Here is a 22,500-nt window from a genome sequence, read left to right as displayed (position 1 = left end):
ACACACACACACACACACATTACCTCCCTGCTCTGCGAGATGTTAATGTGCTGCCCTCCTAAAGAGGACCTTCAACATGAACGCCTTGTCACAACACAACGCCGCAGAACACACTGTCCTCAGAAGCGTATGAAGAGAAGGCCGCACACACACACACACACACACACACACACATACACACACACATATACTGTCCTCAGCCATGTCTATGAAGAGAAGACCGTTTGTACTCATCCATGAGTGTGTGTGTGTGTGTGTGTGTGTGTGTGTGTGTCTGTGAAGAGAAGGCTGTTTGCTCTGGGGCTTTTGCTGTCCTCCAACCTGACGTTTCACCTTAATGAAAACACACATCCGGCCAGCTCCCTCAACCAGCATTAGAACCACAGAGTACAGCCTGATTCTTTAGAACCACAGAGTACAGCCTGATTCTTTAGAACCACAGAGTACAGCCTGATTCTTCAGAACCACAGAGTACAGCCTGATTCTTCAGAACCACAGAGTACAGCCTGATTCTTTAGAACCACAGAGTACAGCCTGATTCTTCAGAACCACAGAGTACAGCCTGATTCTTCAGAACCACAGAGTACAGCCTGATTCTTTAGAACCACAGAGTACAGGAGGCTGATTCTTCAGAACCACATAGTACAGGAGGCTGATTCTTCAGAACCACAGAGTACAGGCTGATTCTTCAGAACCACAGAGTACAGGCTGATTCTGTCTGATCCGGAGTTTCAGCCGGGTCGGGTGCTGATACTCATGCTTGGGCTTGGAGCTGAGCCTGGCGGTCCACCAGGGGAGATGAGACACACACCTGTCTGACAGCAGGACAGCAGAGGGCCTCACTCATAGCATTTATATGCTGAGCCACACACACACACACACACACACGGAAATAAACATCTACACACACACACACACGGAAATAAACATCTACACACACACACACACACACACACACACACTCACACACGGAAATAAACATCTACACACACACACACACACACACACACACACACACATCCCTAAACCCCACAGGGACAATTAATCACATCAGCCCATCATGTGGCCATCGCCGTGCCAACAGAGGACAGCTGTGTTAGCAACAAGGGCAGAGAGAGGAGAAGAGAGGAGAAGGGAGGACAGAAGAGGAGAGATGAGGAGAGGAGAGGAGAGGAGAGGAGAGAAGAGGAGAGGACAGAAGAGGAGAGGAGAGGAGAGGGGAGGAGAGATGAGGAGAGGAGAGGAGAGAAGAGGAGAGGACAGAAGAGGAGAGGAGAGGAGAGGGGAGGAGAGATGATGAGAGGAGAGGAGAGGAGAGGACAGAAGAGGAGAGGAGAGGGGAGGAGAGATGAAGAGAGGAGAGGAGAGGACAGAAGAGGAGAGATGAGGAGAGGAGAGGGGAGGAGAATGAGGAGAGGAGAGGAGAGGGGAGGACAGAAGAGGAGTGGTGAGGAGAGGAGAAGAGTGGTGAGGAGAGGAGAGGAGAAGAGAGGAGAGGAGAAGAGTGGTGAGGAGAGGAGAGGAGAAGAGAGGAGAGGACAGAAGTGGAAAAGAGAGGAGAGGAGAACAGGAGAGAAGAGCATCTCACAGAGGGAAAACTAAGTATGTTCCAGCGTTCCAGAGTAATTCTATTGGACCACACACACACACACACACACACAAACTCACACACACTCACCGACATGCATACATACACAGACATGTTCTTACATACATACAGGTGCATCTCAATATATTAGAATATCATCGAAAAGTTGATTTATTTCAGTAATTCTATTCAAAAAGTGAAACTCATATTTTATATAGATTCATGTCACACAGACTGATATATTTCAAGTGATTATTTCTTTTAAATTTGATGATTATAACTGACAGCTTATGAAAACCCAAAATTCAGTATCTCAGAAAATTAGAATATTACTGTAGACCGATAGAAAAAAGGATTTTTAACACAGAAATGTTGGACTACTAAAAAGTATGAACATGTACAGCACTCAATACTTGGTTGGGGCTCCTTTTGCATGAATTGCTGCAGCAATGCGGCGTGGCATGAAGGCAATCAGTCTGTGGCAGTGCTGACGTGTGATGGAAGACCAGATTGCTCTGATAGTGGCCTTCAGCTCTTCTGTGTGTTTGGGTCTGTTGTCTCGCATCTTCCTTTTCACAATACCCTATAGAATCTCTATGGGTTTTAGGTCAGGCGAGTTTTTCTGGCCAATCAAGCACAGGGATACCATGGTCCTTAAACCAGGTACTGGTACCTTTTGAAGTGTGTGCAGGTGCCAAGTCCTGATGGAAAATGAAATCTGCATCCCCATAAAGATGGTCAGCAGAGAGAAGCACAAAGTGCTCTAGAACTTTCTGGTAGATGGCTGCGCTGACCTTGGACCACACAGTGGACTAACACCAGCAGATGACATGGCACCCCAAACCATCACTGACTGTGGACACTTTACACTGGACCTCAAGCAACTTGGATTCTGTTCCTCACCTCTCTTCCTCCAGACTCCGGGACCTTGATTTCCAAATTAAATGCAAAATGTACTTTCATCTGAAAAAAGAACTTTGGACCACTGAGCAACAGTGCAGTCCTTTTTGTCCTTAGCCCAGGTGAGACGCCTCTGACGTTGTCTCTGGTTCAAGAGTGGCTTGACACAGGAATGCGACAAATGAAGTCCATGTTCTGGATACGTCTGTGCGTGTAGGCTCTTGAAGCACTGACTCCAGCTGCAGTCCACTCCTTGTGAATCTCCCTTGAATGGGCTTTGTTTCACAATCCTCTAAAAGATGTCGTTATCCCTGTTGCTTGTGCACCTTTTTCTACCAAATTGTTTCCTTCCATTCAACTTCCCATTAATGTGCTTGGATACAGCACTCTGTGAACAGCATGCTTCTTTAGCAATGACCTTTTGTGTCTTACCCTTCTTGTGCAGGGTGTCAATGATCGTCTTCTGGACAACTGTCAAGTCAGCAGTCTTCCCCATGATTGTGTAGCCTACTGAACTAGACTGAGAGACCATTTAAAGGCTCAGGAAGCCTTTGCCATTGTTTTGAGTTAATTAGCTGATTAGAGTGTGACACCAATGGTCATCAATATGGAACTTTTTCACAATATTCTAATTTTCTGAGATACTGAATTTTGGGTTTTCATTAGCTGGCAGTTATAATAATGAAAATTAAAAGAAATAAACACTTTAAATAGATCAGTCTGTGTGTAAACAATCTATATAATATATGAGTTTCACTTTTTGAATAGAATTACTGAAATAAATCAACTTTTCGATGATATTCTAATTTTTTGAGATGCACCTGTATACTCTCAATCATTGAAGTATTACAGAGGCTGTCTGGTTCCTGTGACTGCTGGTGTGACTCTTCCTGTGGTTGGATGTTCTTTACATGCTTACTGCAGCTAGCCTGCCTAACACTACCTGCATCGTCTGCGCCTGCGTCTGTGCGTGCCTGTGTGTGTCTGCAGAGACCACTGAGGAGCCGGCCTGTGAAGGATGATATTTATAACAGGAGGAGGCCTTGTGCTGATCACTCTTAATGGGATTTGATTGGGAGAAATATGATAGACCAAAATAGACCAAGGGCTGCTTGGCACTCACACACACACACACTGCTTCTGGAGACACCCTCATCTCAAAGGTTGCCAACCACAAACCTCCTCCCCATCACCAGAGAGAGAGAGAGAGAGAGAGTGAGAGACTGTGTGTGTGTGTGTGTGTTATGTTTGTATTTGTTGTGTTAGTCTAAATGAACGCCAGCGCTGGGCTGGAGTCCACGCCTGTCCAGTCTTCATTGAGAGGCACTGGCGCCAGGTTCTATAGTGACTGCTAACAGTAGAGTACCTGACCAACAGCTCAATAGTGACTGCTTACAGTAGGGGACCTGACCAACAGCCCATGTGTTGAAAAAGACGAAATCAAATGACAAAAGCGTTTCCTTTGTTGTGACATCTGAAGTCAAACAGCGGTTTGGTGACGCCTGTTAATGCTGTCTGACCAAACTGTGGTGGTTTCTAGTCTCGGTATTATTGAAATGGACCGAGCCTCGCCTCCACCGGAGAGGAACGGCGAGCTGGTGGGAGACATACCTAGACCAGGACTAGAACCATTACACGTACCTAGAACAGGACACAAGGACAAAGGGCTGGTGGGAGACATACCTAGAACAGGACACAAGGACAAAGGGCTGGCCACAGATCCCTGGAGAGCCAACTTACATCTAGGCCTATAAACCCATATATTGACAAACATATCGAGTCATCCGTTGCTATAACTAGATTATGGATGCGTCCGATTAAGAGCTCTTTAGTCTGACTTACCTGTGAATAGCGATCTGTGCTAATATCGCCTGGCCTGACTCGAGGTGGAGAGCTATTATATGGGCTATGAGATCTGTCACAACAAATCCATGAAGCTTAAAGGGCCTGAACCGCAGATTCACAGCTGGGTGTATGTGGCTCTATACCAGTATCGGATTGTGCCTCTTAACTGTCAGCGTCCGGTTCCCCGGATCAATGATTCACGCGTTTGTGAAATCTGAACCCATCTACTCACCCACACAAACTACCGCGCAGCCGACGCTGAGCAACCACATCGGCAGCGGCCCGGGGGCTGCCATACTCCCAGTCACCTCACCAGAACATGTTATTCTTTTGTCATCTCCGCTCAGACTTCAGAGCCGCTCGCTTTGCTGAAAAATCCCTGCAGTGTGGGGTCGACATGAAGCCCGTGTTTCTGGCGTTAAACTGGTGCGTCCGCTGATGAATGCGGGTCTGAGGGTAGGCTGATGAGGTGCCGTTTGTCCACACAGTGCTTGCCAGCGGTAGAAAAACAAAGTAGCCCCAGCGCTCAGTAGCAGCAAAACCAATAGCCTGCACGCTTGGGAAATAACTCAATTTCACCGTGAGGACAGTTCAAGTAGTCGTCTTCAGTTAATGTGGAACTAATTGAACTTTCCCGACATGAATCCTGTGCCTATTTGAGTTCCCGTGCCTTAGGCTGCTTCCACCTCTCTGTGAGATCCTCAGCTCCTCATCCTCCCTTCAGTAGCTAGGTGCTTGAGTGATGGGCTGCTCCTTCAGACGAGATGCCCGATCTGCCGCGCCGAGACGCGGCACGTCAGTGCATGTTCCGATCAATCCTTCCCATCAGAACATTTAATACATTAACTGCACATTGCAGCGTCGAGATGAACTCAAACACCAGCCACAGTTAAATGCTACATGACACAGACTGTTTTTTTTTATAACTAACTAATAGACAACCAACTCTGTAAAATCAAGCCAGTCGGCCTATGCAAGCTTCGTAGCTGCAGATGTGGGTATAAAAGTTAAAAAGCTGTGGTGATTCCATGGAACTCGTTGTAGTTTCTGATATTAAATGCGCATAAAGCAGACTGTTCCTTCTCATCTCCTGCCCAGAAACAGCTCTCAAAATGCAGTGCAGTGATGACGTCCAATACTGCCCCCTCATGGACGGAGGCTGCACTGTACCACTCAATGTTAAATATATTATATTACCCTCTACAGTCCAATGCCTTTTAGACTTTTCTAAGTTGTCTGACATGCCTTGATTTTTTTTGTATATTTCCCTTAACTAAAACCAAATGGAATATCTGATTATATATTCTAGAAGACCTCAGCAATAATATCATGTAAGTAAAAGGAATGTAGTTAATTTAAATCAAATGTAAACATACCCTACAAAAAAATTAAGATATCCCGGACGAGGGATATGGACTGATGACAGTTAAAGCTCTGGTTGAAGCACTGCACAAGAAGAACCAGCTACACTGACATTAGATGACATATTAGACATCTCTTTCATGAACTATAATTTATGGACAATTCTAAAACTATTTTATGACATTGTTAAAGGCCTAACGATACACTCTTTGACACAGCTCCACCTCCAACGTGCATGTAATTACTCGAACAAACGTGGACAAAAGAAACATATACCACATTTTTATTTCAAATTTCATCTGGATTTCTCAAAGTGCAGAAAAACATTCTAGCTACGAGTAGTAAAAGGCACCGCTGGGATTCGAACCCAGGATCTCCTGTTTACTAGACAGGCGCTTTAACCATCTAAGCCACGGCGCCGCTGTTTCATCACACCGAAAATCGCAGCTAATAACCTAAAGGCACAATCTTTGATTACGTGGCACTGTACTCGTGTCCAAAGAAGTTTATAAATCATTCTTTTCTGTAAACCTTATACAAACAGCTTGCTGTCTTCAAAAGCACGGAGGTGGGACTGGTATATATGTCGTTGGTGCTTTCAGTCGACAGAAAACGCATTTGGTGGTGGAGTCCGACTCCATTCGAAAGACGGAGAAAGACCTCGCACACGCTTCACACTGGAGAGAAACGGACAGAGTTAATTGTGTTAGATTTTATATCAGTATGCCATTGTATTACATTACCCAATGTGTTACATTAGAAATCTTCAAATTCGGATGTAACACACCGATTACAATAAACTAGCACAGAGCACAGGCTACTGCCATAGTTGGTTAACGTTAGCACGTGTAGGGCTAATGTTGACTTTATCTGTTCAACACTCGAATGAATTACTGTAGGTTAAATTATATCGCAGTGTTTGTGTTTGTCATTTCTCCGTCCAAGCAACGAGACCACGCTCAAACACACAGGTAGGCTCCTCTCTTGAAGACAGCGTATAAACAGTGGAAGTTTAGTGACCGAGTTTTGTGTTCCATCGGAACGGCTTCTTCCCCAACCCACCTTCTTGATCTGGAACCCCCCGGCCTGGGTTCGCCGGGTCTCGATCACGGCCGGTATCTCCTCAGTGTGTTCAATATTCCACAGACGCACGGTTGTGTCCTGGAAAACAGTCCAACCAGGGAACACAACACAATGCAAAACACACGGGTCAACAAGGAAACACACAACACACACGGGCCAACCAGGAAACACACGGGCCAACCAGGAACCACAAAACATACACACAGTATCAAACGATTATCTGTATTTTGTTCATATTAATGAACAGCCAATAACTGGATTAATATTGCTGTTAGATGTGCTATACTTCTCTCTCTCTATATATACATATGTGTTTGTAGTATGATAATATCTGACTACTGAGAGGGGGTTGACCCCTGCTATCACTGACGTGCCTGGAAGGCAACCCCCCTCTAACCTGCGTTGTGATTGGTTGCAGCAGGGCACGTGTGGGTGCAGGTGTACTGTGATTGGTTGCAGCAGGGCAGGTGTGGGTGAGTGACTCACCTTAGAGCAGGACACCACCCACTTCTTGTCTACACTGATGGCAACATCCATGACCCAGTCCATGTGGCCCTGCGTGTACACACACAGACACACACACACACACAGACACACACACACACACAGACACACACACACACAGACACACACACACACACACACACACACACACACACACACACACACACACACACACACACACACACACACACACACACACACACACACACACACACACACACACACACAGGGTGGATGGACTTTACAAACATACTCTAGGTTAGGCTTTCCTAATTGACTTCATTCACTAAAACCATTGTCGCTGCCAAATGTGAGTCCGCTGCCTGATGTGAGTCCGCCGCTACCTGATGTGAGTCCGCATGCGCAAACACAAACGGTTTACGGCAGAAGGCTCAGGAGCAAACTATCCAAGACGTGCATGCTCATACATGGTTTAATATCAACGTATCTGGCTTCTCTTAACGCATAATGTAGGTTTATTTAACGTAGTGTTTTATAATTTTGTCAACGGTTTACAGCATAAGGCTCAGTGTCAACATATGGGGCTATGTTGTATTACTGTTACTCGTAGGCTAATGAATGCACTGCTTAACTAATAATTCAATAAACATGAAGCTTAACATCATAAACCTTGGCGGATTTCAAACGTAAACAAATGCGCTTGTCATTCCACTTCATGCTGTAGCCTACACCACCAGCATTACCTGGCTCGTTGTTCTACAATAGTGTCGCAAAGTTTGCGCATGCGGACTCACATCAGGCGGGTCCTCACATTTGGCAGCGACAACCATCATGGCCATTTGACTCTCGTCTGCCCTGATCCGGCTAAGCTCTGGCTTACTTCCGGCTCATGTACGGTGTTACCTTGAGCAGGAGGAGCTTACAGATGGCCCTCATGTCCCACACAGCCACAGTGCGGTCATAGGCTCCAGACACCAGCAGAGAAGCTGAGGAAGGCAGACATACCCACGGTCACATTGATATGAATCTTAGTATCACACAAACATTCACACAGTCACATTGATATGAATCTCATTATCACTCAAACACACTTAGGTCACATTGATATGAATCTCAGTATCACTCAAACACACTTAGGTCACATTGATATGAATCTCATTATCACTCAAACACACTTAGGGCACATTGATATGAATCTTAGTATCACTCAGACATACTCACAGTCACATTGATATGAATCTTAGTATCACTCAAACACACTTAGGTCACATTGATATGAATCTTAGTATCACTCAAACACACTTAGGGCACATTGATATGAATCTTAGTATCACTCAGACATACTCACAGTCACATTGATATGAATCTTAGCATCACTCAAACACACTTAGGTCACATTGATATGAATCTTAGTATCACTCAAACACACTTAGGTCACATTGATATGAATCTTAGTATCACTCAAACACTTAGGTCACATTGATATGAATCTTAGTATCACTCAAACACACTTAGGGCACATTGATATGAATCTTAGTATCACTCAGACATACTCACAGTCACATTGATATGAATCTTAGCATCACTCAAACACACTTAGGTCACATTGATATGAATCTTAGTATCACTCAAACACACTTAGGTCACATTGATATTAATCTCATTATCACTCAAACACACTTAGGTCACATTGATATGAATCTTAGCATCACTCAAACACACTAAGGTCACATTGATATGAATCTTAGTATCACTCAAACACACTTAGGTCACATTGATATGAATCTTAGTATCACTCAAACACACTTAGGTCACATTGATATGAATCTTAGTATCACTCAAACACACTTAGGTCACATTGATATGAATCTTAGTATCAGTCAGACACACTTAGGTCACATTGATATGAATCTTAGTATCACTCAGACATACTCACAGTCACATTGATATGAATCTTAGCATCACTCAAACACACTTAGGTCACATTGATATGAATCTTAGTATCACTCAAACACACTTAGGTCACATTGATATTAATCTCATTATCACTCAAACACACTTAGGTCACATTGATATGAATCTTAGCATCACTCAAACACACTAAGGTCACATTGATATGAATCTTAGTATCACTCAAACACACTTAGGTCACATTGATATGAATTTTAGTATCACTCAAACACACTTAGGTCACATTGATATGAATCTCATTATCACTCAAACACACTTAGGGCACATTGATATGAATCTTAGTATCAGTCAGACATACTCACAGTCACATTGATATGAATCTCATTATCACTTAAACACACTTAGGTCACATTGATATGAATCTTAGTATCACTCAGACATACTCACAGTCACATTGATATGAATCTTAGCATCACTTAAACACACTTAGGTCACATTGATATGAATCTTAGTATCACTCAGACATACTCACAGTCACATTGATATGAATCTTAGTATCACTCAAACACACTTAGGTCACATTGATATGAATCTCATTATCACTCAAACACACTTAGGTCACATTGATATGAATCTTAGTATCACTCAAACACACTTAGGTCACATTGATATGAATCTTAGTATCAGTCAGACATACTCACAGTCACATTGATATGAATCTTAGTATCACTCAAACACACTTAGGTCACATTGATATGAATCTTAGTATCAGTCAGACATACTCACAGTCACATTGATATGAATCTCATTATCACTCAAACACACTTAGGGCACATTGATATGAATCTTAGTATCAGTCAGACATACTCACAGTCACATTGATATGAATCTTAGCATCACTCTAACAGATTCAATACATGTTATTAACACTCAGCCACACTCAGTCTCATGCAGCTACATTTGGCTACACCATACTGTGTACCTTAAAAACAATAATAATAAAACCTATATATTGCTGGTTTAAGGCTCATTAAATGGTCTGTTTGTCAACTAAAGACCCTTTTTTAACTGGTGGCCTGCCTCCTGGCCATGGTCATGACCCAACAGCGCGCGAGAGAGAGCCAGCGCATAGAGAGGCCTCACCGTCATCTGAGAACATGCAGGAGCTGACGCAGCCGTCATGGCCAATGTTGTGCCCTTCACCTCCCTGGGAGCGGAATGTTCCCGTGGTAACGTCCCACAGCTGCAGTGTCTTATCCCAGGAGGCCGTGCACAGGTAGCGGCCATCTTTGGTGAAGCAGCAGTTGGAGATGACGTTGGTGTGGGAGCTGCAAAGAGAGAGGCTGGAGGTCAGAAACAGGAATCAGGAGAAACACACTAATAGGGTTGTGTGTGAGGTAGGAGAGGCCTCACCTGGCTATGGAGAGGGTGGTCTGGCGTGAGTTTAGGTCCCAGAGTTTGATGGTCTTGTCTGCGGACACGGTGGCCACGTGCCGGTCCAGGGGGTCGAAGCAGCACCGGGGGATCGTAGACTTGTGGTGGCCTACCAGAGGAGTCACCACCAATCAGGGATGCTCTACCAGACAGTCCCAGCATACGCCAGCCAATCAGGGATGCTCTACCAGACAGTCTCAGCATACACCAGCCAATCAGGAATGCTCAACCAGACAGTCCCAGCATACGCTAGCCAATCAGGGATGCTCTACCAGACAGTCCCAGCATACACCAACCAATCAGGGATGCTCTACCAGACAGTCCCAGCATACACCAACCAATCAGAAGAGCTCATGTTCACTAAAGTGCTATACTGCTGTACTGTTCTACTTGCAGTGTTCCTTCAGGCATACATATCAACCCCTTTAGTTTAGAGGCAAAACTGTAGAACCCTCTGGAACAATCTGTACAATCCATAGAAAACCTGGAACGAGGACAAGCGCGGGATATTTTGTGAGGAAACAGGGAAATTGGTGGATTTTTGTTTTGATTGTATTGTCTTTGTGTGTTAATGCGTAATGTTCTCGAAAGGCAGGAAAAACATTGTGAATATTGTGAATAAATTCTTAAGATTTGATGTATACGCCCATAAGCACTTTACATGGGGGGAAATCTGTATAACGTATGGACAATCTGTTGAGTTGAGTACATACTGCCTCACCTATGATGGAGGTGATATCTACTCTTGTACTGCCTCACCTATGATGCAGGTGATATCTACTCTTGTACTGCCTCACCTATGATGCAGGTGATATCTACTCTTGTACTGCCTCACCTATGATGTAGGTGACATCTACTCTTGTACTGCCTCACCTATGATGCAGGTGATATCTACTCTTGTACTGCCTCACCTATGATGCAGGTGATATCTACTCTTGTACTGCCTCACCTATGATGTAGGTGACATCTACTCTTGTACTGCCTCACCTATGATGCAGGTGATATCTACTGAGTTCATACTGCCTCACCTATGATGCAGGTGATATCTACTTCCATACTGCCTCACCTATGATGCGGGTGATCTGCTTTCCTGTGTCGGCACAGGTGAGGTAGAGCCCGTTTTCCATGTCTGTGGCTGACGCCACTACCTCACCATCACCCGACACACTGCACGATGTCAGCAGGCCACCCTGTGGGGCAGACCACTGGAAGACACACACACACACACACACACACACACACACACACACACACACACACACACACGCTATAAACACATGCAACACCAAATCAGAAGGTGAACATATCTTCAGTCCTTAAGTCTTTTCAATTTGCTTCCATTGATTTGATATTTTTTAAACATATCTTCTCCCTTTCTCTTTCTCTCTCTCTATCCTTCCATATCATATTGCTTATGCCTATAATAACACTGATAAAATAGCCATATTGCCTACTGTTAAATCTGCTACCCAAATGTATCTTCCTATCTGTTTCTGAAATTGATGTCTACTCACTTAAATGTTCTCTCTCCCTTATAGCATGTTCCAATCGCTGATGGAAGTGGAACTATTGCTCCTCACCCCCACCACTCCGCATCTATGCACATGGACAGCTGAACTCTACCCACTTACTTTCTTCCTTTTCTTTCCCTACTAATCAAGACTATCTCCGCTATGGGACGCTGCTGTAGTCTCTCCACCTGGTCTACCTGGAGAAACCCTCAGCCTATCGCACCCACCGCCACTGCATTGCCGTACACCTACTCTACCCAATACCCTATGCTAGCATTTATATACAATATACATTATTGCCACCACTGAAATGTTTCTCTGTCCCTACATCCCTTACCCCTGTAACAGTAACCCTATTGGTACAGTAATCTGGTCTTGCCTGTATCGTGTATTTACCACCGGATGTCTGTATACATACTATGTCCAGCGACCAATTGCTGGCTGTGTATAACCCCTGTTGCTTCCTTTCCCCTTCTGCCACACAACCCCCCCCCCCCCCCCCTTCCCCCCCTTTCCACCTTCCTGTCTCCACCCGGCCGACCTCAAGCAGATGGGTCCCCCCTTATGTGCCGTGGTTCTGCCTAAGGTTTCTTTCTGCCTAACAGGGAGTTTTTCCTTGCCCCTGTTGCCGTTGTGCATGCACTAAGGGGGTTTAGGCTCTGGGCTCTGTTAAGCGCCGAGAGGCAATTGTATTGTTATGGCGCTATATAAATAAAATTGAATTGAATTGAAGTGACAATAAACACATGAATAGCAATGCTCAGTGCTGTGTGTGTGTGTGTGTGTGTGTGGGGGGGACACATTGAGTAGGGAGGGTACAGTTAGGAAGGGGGGCAGGGGGGTTGTTAGCACAGTACCAGTGTCTGTCCAGTCTCCAGATCCCAGGCCTTCAGAGTCTTGTCCCAGGACGCAGTGATCAGTCTGGACACACACATACACACACCCACAAGCGCGCATGCGCACGCACACGCACGCACACGCACGCACACACACACAATATATCAGAAAAGCATTTAATCTCAAAGCATGGCAGGTACCTATACACACAGTTAGAATCAAGGTTATTTATGCTGTGCATGTTCATATTTAATGTCCTCCTTCCATCTAAATATTAGAACTTAAGTATACTGAATATGTCCTATGGGCCATATGGGACTATGGGTATACTGAGTGCCTGTGCTTGGGTGGTGGGCTGCACACTGATGCTGTGTGATTGGCTGTTGGGCTACGCTGAGGCTGCGTGATTGGGTGGTGGGCTACGCTGAGGCTGTGTGATTGGCTGTTGGGCTACTCTGAGGCTGTGTGATTGGCTAAAGCACTTGCTGTCATGGCTGATCACTTCAGAGGACTCAGATCATCTCAGGACTCTATTACATTACTTATGTTGCCTGGCAACAGTGCATGCATGGAAGGAGAGGCAAACAAAGGGCCTCTGATGAGGGGCCTCACGAGGGGGAGGGGAACCACAGCCGTGTGTGTGTGTGTGTGTGTGTGTGTGTGTGTGTGTGTGAGTGTGTGTGTGTGTGTGTGTGTGTGTGTGAAAGAGAGAGAGGGAGAGAGCGAGAGAACATCCTGCAGAACCTTCTCAAATAAATGGGGCCCAGTTTCCCAGAAGCTTTAAAAATAAATACAAACTCTGTAATTATGGGGGGAGGGAGTGTCCACAGCAATGCTCCCTCAAACATTTAAGTGCAGTCAAGACACAGTGCAGCTCTTAAGGAGCTGGGTGGAGACCCACACTTACCTGTCTGACACACTGAAGCAGCTACAGAGCTGGGTCCAGACCCACACTCACCTGTTCTTTTGGGGTATCAGGGCACACTGAGTGACAGGGGCAGTATGCCCCCCCTCAAACACACGCAGGGGTTTCCCCGACTCCACATCCTGCAGAAGGACAGAAGGGCGTGTAGTCAACATTTCTCTCCATCTATCTTCAGACCAGACTGATTTTTGAAACAGACACATGAATTAGTCTGATTAATTCATTCATTCATTCAATTAATTCATGAATTAAGTCCCTTCTGCCAGGCTTACCCAGAGGATGGCTGTTTTGTCGTAAGAGGAGGTGACAAGCTTCTGGTCGTTAAGTGCTAGCTGGCAGCTGCTGATGGTGTCTGTGTGACCACGCAGGACTTTGATGGGGATCTGTGGAAGACAGGCCAGGCTGAGCGCGACGGCCACCAGCAGCATCTCTGCCTGCTCAGATGGCTAGACTCACATTGGACTGCTGGATGAAAAGAGTCTGCAGCTTGCAGTATTGTCTAAGGCTCTCATGTGATATGCATTTCAAATCTTTGAGTCTGGGCAGTTAACGCCGGAAACAGAAGAGTACAATGCACTGAGCACAGGGATAATGAGTAATGTATGAATAACGTCTGAGGAGTGATGGTATGACTAACTCTTGTGAACAAACAATCAAAACCTTCCGTTTATCTAACCTTGCAGTGTTTCAGATAAAACTAGCTAATTTCTAGCGTTTAAAATGTAGCCTATAAGGAATAAAAGGGAATGCTGCTCTCAAGTATAATTCATGTACAATAATAGAAAACGTTGTGAGCCATATCGCCGAAAAATATTTAAACCATTCATTTATTAAGAGCGCCTAGAGCATGAGGATCAGTACTTTATTGCGGTGGACAGACTATTGAGAAGTCCTTGGCTATCGATACCTGTGCGAGCGGGTCATGTTCCCACACAGACTGTGTGTTATCCTCGGTCTCCTCCTCTTCCTCAGCGCTGTGTTCGTCCAGCGCCAGGGGGTCCAGAACATCCTGGGCCATGTTAACTTGTTATTGGTGTGAAAGTTTATCTTTATTTCGTAGGCCTGAGCTGCTACAACTCACTCGTACTTTGCTGAACTTGTTATCCAAGAACCGAAAGCGTGTCCAGTCGTTGCCCTGACGACGCAGACGTGATGACGTCAGCAGCTCCTTGCTGTGTGCGCGCCCTTCCAAGGGGATCTAATCTAAACGATGTGATACTTTTCCTATGCCGAATTAAGACTAATAATTCCCTGATTATTTAAGAACCCTCTTTCTGACTCGGGCAGGGGGTTGGCCTGTTACTGAGCAGTTTTCTTTTTGAAGTTTAGCATGACTTTTTTTAAGCCCTGAAAGTGGATTTTTCCTCACTTTTGTTTATGTATGCATATTTTATACAGAAATATTTAATATGGTTTTATTGATTAATTGGTTGCTAGAAATTATATCATACCATGTAAAAGACCGTGTCACTCTTCAAAAAGCAATAATAAACAAATCCAAGTCATTATTTAAAAAAAAAAAATGCAAATTTATTAGCTAGAACCCAGTGAATACATTTACACAATACAACACAAGCCGTCTGTGCAGACAGCTTCTCCACTTCCCTCGGTAGTCTGTGCTGTGGTGGGTCTGTGTCAGGGTCCCATAGAGATCCAGAGAGACCCGGAGAGACCCAGAGAGATCCAGAGAGACCCAGAGAGACCCAGAGAGACCCAGAGAGCTCCTGAGAGAGCGATAGAATTACATCCCAACGGTGTGAGCTACAGCTTCCCTCTGATGCTCTTTAACCTGGAGAGACAGAATAAGAAGGTGGAAGAGGAGGAGGAGAGACATGCATGAGAGAGAGAGAAATCCTCACACTTCCCAATAATACTGGTGTGTGTGTGCCTGAGTGTGAGTGAAACTGGAGGCCCGTGGTCTGGTGGGTGTGTGTTTGTGTGTGAGTGAAACTGGAGGCCCGTGGTCTGGTGGGTGTGTGTTTGTGTGTGAGTGAAACTGGAGGCACGTGGTCTGGTGTATGTGTGTTTGTGTGGGAGTGAAACTGGAGGCACGTGGTCTGGTGGGTGTGTGTGTGTGTGTGTGTGTGGTTTTCTCCTGACCTCTTTAGCAGCTCCTCTGTGGTCACACCTTCCTCTTCATCATCATCATCATCATCGCTGTTGCTGTCAGACGAGCTGCTGGGCAATTCGTCTCTCTTCTCTTTCTTCTTTCTCTTCTTTTCTTTCACTTTCTGCTTCTTCTGTTTCTTCTGTTTCTTCTTGTGCTGAAACACCACTTTAGTCAGAACACACACGCAGCAGACAACTGGCAGTGTGTGGGTGTGTGTGTGTGTTAGTGTGTACCCTGTGTCAGAACCACACACGGCACTGAATAGGCAGTGTGAGTGTGAGTGTGTGTGAGACACATTCACATGACACTATGCTACAGGTAATGTAAACATACATGTAACCTTGGTAACACCCAAGGTGCTTACGCTACAGGACCAACTGCATAGCCGAGGTCAAGTTAGAATGTTAATTATGTAGCGGATCATTCTCATCCTGACGCTGCTTTTATTTAAGGAGGACACATGTCACTAATTCACTGCAAACATTAAGATGAAGGCTCACATTCCAGCTCAGATTCCAGCCTCCATTTCTTTTCCAGTGTGTGGCAAAACAACAGAAAGCCAGCTTTTGAAATCAAAGGTTTCTTCTTTGGAATGAGAGGGACTGTTGCTCAGAATGTGTGATGTCACACATTGGGACATGTGTTTCCATGGTGATGCGGTTGCCGTGCTACTTACCTTCTTGTCCTTCTTGTGTTTGTGTTCCTTCTTGGCTTTACGGTTCTCTTTGCTCCTCCCACTCTGACTCTCCTCCCTCAGCCAGGGAAAACCTTCACACAAACACAAATACAAATACAAACACAGACTTCTGAAAGACTATTAACTAGCTCTCTCTCACTCACACACATACAATGCCACTTGAAAGTTAAGTTTGCGTGTGTTTCATGTAGTTTTTTGGCTACTCAAACAATTCCCTTTAAACAAGTACATGCAAATGATAATCATAAACCTGACATTTCATCTATGGAAAATTGGTGATGAAAAAAATGAAAAATCTTTTGATTTAAAAAAACTACATGAAACATTGTTTTACCATGATTTTTCATCACCAATTTTCCTTAGATGAAATGTCAGGTTTATAATTATCATTTGCATGTACTTGTTTAAAGGGAATTGTTTGAGTAGCCAAAAAACTACATGAAACATGGAATTAGTGTATTCGCAAAAGTAAGTGAACCCCCAGCTGCATTGGTAAAGTCAAGCAGGTAACAGATTCGGTGAAACATATCAACCAATCAACTGAGTCAGTACCTTCTTCCTGATGTTCTCGGATATCTCGTTTCCTCTGCATTGTTGATCTGTGTGGGTACACCTTGGCACTACAGTAGTTTGGTTGGTTTCCTCTCTCTTTTAATTTTAAGTTGCCCTTCCCTTTTCCTAAGGATGTCTCAGTTGATTGGTTTGCTTAATTGATTAAGCACCCAAATATGTTTCACCGAATCTGTTACCTGCTTGACTTTACCAATGCAGCTGGGGGTTCACTTACTTTTGCACATACACTAATTCCATGATTCATGTCGTTTTTTGGCTACTCACACAATTCCCTCTAAACAAGTACATGCAAATGATAAACATAAACCTGACATTTCATCTAAGGAAAATTGGTGATGAATAAAATGAAAATCATGGTAAAACATGAGAAAACGCTTAAGTGCTCAAGGGGTTCACATACTTTCAAGTGGCACTGTTTTTCTTCATGTTCCTCTGCCTCTCTAGTGAGACCAAGCAGACACACGCAAACACACACATAAACAGACACACAGACATACACACACACACACGCAGACACACACACAGACACAGACACATGCACACACACAGACACACACAGACACACACAGGGTTGGCTCTCTGTACTGACCTGTGGAAGTGTGAGGAGGCAGCTTCGGCCCAAACTCTTCCTCCTCCTCCTCCTCCTCCTCCTGTCCTCCATCTTTGTGGCTGGCAGTGGAAGGGGGGGCCACACCTCTCTCCTCAGACACATCACGCCCTAACCAGCACAGCAGGGGTTTAAGACAGGGTTACAACTCATACACACACACACACACACACACACACACACACACACACACACACACACACACACACACACACACACACACACACGCACACACAGGTCTGACCAGCACAGCAGGGGTTTAAGACAGGGTTACAACTCATACACACACACACACACACACACACACACACACATCACGCCCTGACCAGCACAGCAGGGGTTTAAGACAGGGTTACAACTCATACAAACACACACACACACACACACACACACACACACAGGTCTGAAGTGTGAAGTGTGTGTTATGTAGTGAGTAGTGTATATATATGTGTATTATGTGGTATGTAGTGTGTGTAGTGTGTTGCGGTGTGTGTGAAGTGTATAGTTCGTATTGTGTGGTGCCTATGTTGTGTATTGTGGTATGAAGTGGTGTGTATAGTGTGTATTGTGGTATGAAGTGGTGTGTATAGTGTGTATTGTGGTATGAAGTGGTGTGTATAGTGTGTATTGTGGTATGAAGTGGTGTGTATAGTGTGTATTGTGGTATGAAGTGGTGTGTATAGTGTGTATTGTGGTATGAAGTGGTGTGTATAGTGTGTATTGTGGTATGAAGTGGTGTGTATAGTGTGTATTGTGGTGTGTATTGCAGTGTGTGTGTGTACTGTGTATTGTGGTGTGTAGTGTGTATTGTAGTGTGTAGTGGTGTGTATTGTGGTGTGTAGTGTGTATTGTAGTGTGTGTGTAGTGGTGTGTATTGTAGTGTGTATTGCAGTGTGTGTGTGTAGTGGTGTGTATTGTGGTGTGTATTGCAGTGTGTGTGTGTAGTGTGTATTGTGGTATGAAGTGGTGTGTATAGTGTGTATTGTGGTGTGTATTGCAGTGTGTGTGTGTAGTGTGTATTGTGGTATGTGTACACACCTCTGGCAGTGCTGGTGCCTTGCAGGTGTGTGGGCAGGGTTGGGGGAGGAGCAGTGGGTGTGGCCTGTGGTATTCTGCTGAAGCCGACAGGCCCTGACGTCTGAGCCCCCGCCTTCCCATCAGCCCCTGCCCTCTCCGTCTCCTCCTCTTCCTCCTCCTGGCCTTCATCGCTCTCGTCTGAGGAAGAGGACCTCTCGTCGGACGAGCTGAAGATGGCTTTGAACAGGTCCATGGGTGGCCTACTGTCCTCTGCCTCCTCCTCTTCCTCTTCCTCCCTCTTCTCTCCGCTGGCTGTCTGTTGTTCCTCTAGGACCTGAAACACCACAGACAGACAGACAGACAGACAGACAGACAGAGTGAGACAGACAGACAAACAGACAGACAGAGTGAGACAGACAGCCAGACAGACAGACAGACAGACAGACAGACAGACAGACAGAGTGAGACAGACAGCCAGACAGACAGACACTGTCAGTCGCTGTCTACCTGTCTGTGTTGGTCGGTCTGGCTGTCTGTCTCACTCTGTCTACCTGTCTGTCTGTCAGTCGCTGTCTCACTGTCTGACACAGACAGAGCCAGGTAGATAGAGACGAACAGACAGACAGACAGACATGTAGACAGGGAAAGACACAGACAGCCAGGTAGATAGAGACGAACAGACAGACAGACAGACATGTAGACAGGGAAAGACACAGACAGCCAGGTAGATAGAGACGAACAGACAGACAGACAGACATGTAGACAGGGAAAGACACAGACAGCCAGGTAGATAGAGACGAACAGACAGACAGACATGTAGACAGGGAAAGACACAGACAGCCAGGTAGATAGAGACGAACAGACAGACAGACAGACATGTAGACAGGGAAAGACACAGACAGCCAGGTAGATAGAGACGAACAGACAGACAGACATGCATGTAGACAGGGAAAGACACAGACAGCCAGGTAGATAGAGACGAACAGACAGACAGACATGCATGTAGACAGGGAAAGACACAGACAGCCAGGTAGACAGCGACTGACCTAAAGACAGACATGCATGTAGACAGGGAAAGACACAGACAGCCAGGTAGATAGAGACGAACAGACAGACATGCATGTAGACAGGGAAAGACACAGACAGCCAGGTAGACAGCGACTGACCTAAAGACAGACAGAGAACCAGGAACACATCTGATGCAGAAATGATCTCATTGGGCCTGTGCCAGTCAACCTACTCCACCTGTGCCAGTCAACCTACTCCACCTGTGCCAGTCAACCTACTCCACCTGTGCCAGTCAACCTACTCCACCTGTGCCAGTCAACCTACTCCACCTGTGCCAGTCAACCTACTCCACCTGTGCCAGTCAACCTACTCCACCTGTGCCAGTCAACCTACTCCACCTGTGCCAGTCAACCTACTCCACCTGTGCCAGTCAACCTACTCCACCTGTGCCAGTCATACTACTCCACCTGTGCCAGTCAACCTACTCCACCTGTGCCAGTCATACTACTCCACCTGTGCCAGTCATACTACTCCACCTGTGCCAGTCAAACTACTCCACCTGTGCCAGTCAACCTACTCCACCTGTGCCAGTCAACCTACTCCACCTGTGCCAGTCAACCTACTCCACCTGTGCCAGTCAACCTACTCCACCTGTGCCAGTCAACCTACTCCACCTGTGCCAGTCAACCTACTCCACCTGTGCCAGTCATACTACTCCACCTGTGCCAGTCAACCTACTCCACCTGTGCCAGTCATACTACTCCACCTGTGCCAGTCAACCTACTCCACCTGTGCCAGTCATACTACTCCACCTGTGCCAGTCAACCTACTCCACCTGTGCCAGTCAACCTACTCCACCTGTGCCAGTCAACCTACTCCACCTGTGCCAGTCAACCTTCTCCACCTGTGCCAGTCATACTACTCCACCTGTGCCAGTCAACCTACTCCACCTGTGCCAGTCATACTACTCCACCTGTGCCAGTCAACCTACTCCACCTGTGCCAGTCATACTACTCCACCTGTGCCAGTCAACCTACTCCACCTGTGCCAGTCAACCTACTCCACCTGTGCCAGTCAACCTACTCCACCTGTGCCAGTCAACCTACTCCACCTGTGCCAGTCAACCTACTCCACCTGTGCCAGTCATACTACTCCACCTGTGCCAGTCAACCTACTCCACCTGTGCCAGTCATACTACTCCACCTGTGCCAGTCAACCTACTCCACCTGTGCCAGTCATACTACTCCACCTGTGCCAGTCAACCTACTCCACCTGTGCCAGTCAACCTACTCCACCTGTGCCAGTCAACCTACTCCACCTGTGCCAGTCAACCTACTCCACCTGTGCCAGTCATACTACTCCACCTGTGCCAGTCAACCTACTCCACCTGTGCCAGTCATACTACTCCACCTGTGCCAGTCAACCTACTCCACCTGTGCCAGTCATACTACTCCACCTGTGCCAGTCAACCTACTCCACCTGTGCCAGTCAACCTACTCCACCTGTGCCAGTCAACCTACTCCACCTGTGCCAGTCATACTACTCCACCTGTGCCAGTCAACCTACTCCACCTGTGCCAGTCAACCTACTCCACCTGTGCCAGTCAACCTACTCCACCTGTGCCAGTCATACTACTCCACCTGTGCCAGTCATACTACTCCACCTGTGCCAGTCATACTACTCCACCTGTGCCAGTCATACTACTCCACCTGTGCCAGTCATACTACTCCACCTGTGCCAGTCATACTACTCCACCTGTGCCAGTCATACTACTCCACCTGTGCCAGTCATACTACTCCACCTGTGCCAGTCATACTACTCCACCTGTGCCAGTCATACTACTCCACCTGTGCCAGTCATACTACTCCACCTGTGCCAGTCATACTACTCCACCTGTGCCAGTCAACCTACTCCACCTGTGCCAGTCATACTACTCCACCTGTGCCAGTCATACTACTCCACCTGTGCCAGTCAACCTACTCCACCTGTGCCAGTCAACCTACTCCACCTGTGCCAGTCAACCTACTCCACCTGTGCCAGTCAACCTACTCCACCTGTGCCAGTCATACTACTCCACCTGTGCCAGTCATACTACTCCACCTGTGCCAGTCATACTACTCCACCTGTGCCAGTCATACTACTCCACCTGTGCCAGTCATACTACTCCACCTGTGTGTGTGCGTGTGTCTTGTCTGGAATGTTTGTGATGTTATTTCTGGCAGATCAGTAAGGGCGCGTGTTTGTGTTTGTGTGTGTGTGTATGTGTGTGTGTGTATGTGTGTGTGTGTGTGTGTGTGTGTGTGTGTGTGTGTGTGAGAGAGAGAGTGAGAGAGATGTGCTTCAGTAGTCTAGTTCACTTGAGCTATAAATATAGATGAGTCTTTCTGCATCTCAAGCTTCTCACTTTTATGCTTCAAGAAGAGAGGAAGAAGACAGAAGAGTTCTGTGATGAAGATGATGATGTGTGTGTCAGAGTTTGTGTGGTTTATGTCTATATGGGGTGTGGGGTGTCAGTGTGTGTGTGTGTGTGTGTGTGTGTGTGTATGTGTGTGTGTGTGTGTGTGTGTGTGTGAGTGTGTGTGTGTGTGTAGTGTCTGTATGTATGTGTGTGTGTGTGTGTGTGTGAG

At 46.0% G+C, this 22,500-nt stretch overlaps 3 protein-coding genes across 3 annotated transcripts in view; all 3 read right to left on the bottom strand.

Annotated features, from left to right (window-relative positions):
* The window catches only part of lrp3 (low density lipoprotein receptor-related protein 3), a gene marked incomplete at both ends in the record, with an annotated part of 10,945 nt that extends 6,316 nt beyond the window's left edge, over positions 1-4,629 (bottom strand). The window contains one exon of the mRNA XM_080857192.1: positions 4,566-4,629. Within this exon, the coding sequence (XP_080713318.1) occupies positions 4,566-4,629 (64 nt within the window). The remainder of the gene's footprint in view (positions 1-4,565) is intronic.
* Positions 4,630-6,181: 1,552 nt separating this feature from the next.
* Positions 6,182-15,418, bottom strand: LOC308379825 (WD repeat-containing protein 88-like; the record flags this gene model as incomplete). The annotated part of the gene is made up of 12 exons (XM_080857088.1): positions 6,182-6,372; positions 6,758-6,856; positions 7,265-7,333; positions 8,147-8,229; positions 10,298-10,482; positions 10,568-10,697; positions 11,655-11,793; positions 12,957-13,020; positions 13,895-13,983; positions 14,134-14,244; positions 14,769-14,884; positions 15,406-15,418. 12 exons carry the CDS (start codon positions 15,416-15,418, stop codon positions 6,250-6,252), a joined length of 1,221 nt encoding a protein of 406 aa, XP_080713214.1. The 3' UTR covers positions 6,182-6,249.
* gpatch1 (G patch domain containing 1) overlaps positions 15,370-22,500 on the bottom strand; it is a 24,751-nt gene continuing 17,620 nt past the window's right edge. Inside the window, exons 17-21 of the mRNA XM_080856446.1 lie at positions 18,887-19,199; positions 17,831-17,959; positions 16,648-16,739; positions 15,962-16,125; positions 15,370-15,650 (exon numbers count right to left, since the gene is read on the bottom strand). Of these exons, the coding sequence (XP_080712572.1) occupies positions 15,623-15,650; positions 15,962-16,125; positions 16,648-16,739; positions 17,831-17,959; positions 18,887-19,199 (726 nt within the window). The 3' untranslated portion in view covers positions 15,370-15,622. The remainder of the gene's footprint in view (positions 15,651-15,961; positions 16,126-16,647; positions 16,740-17,830; positions 17,960-18,886; positions 19,200-22,500) is intronic.

The sequence above is a fragment of the Sprattus sprattus genome (genome assembly GCF_963457725.1).
Source record: "Sprattus sprattus genome assembly, chromosome: 18".
Lineage (NCBI taxonomy): Eukaryota > Metazoa > Chordata > Actinopteri > Clupeiformes > Clupeidae > Sprattus > Sprattus sprattus.
This window is presented reverse-complemented; position numbering and strand designations above follow the sequence as displayed.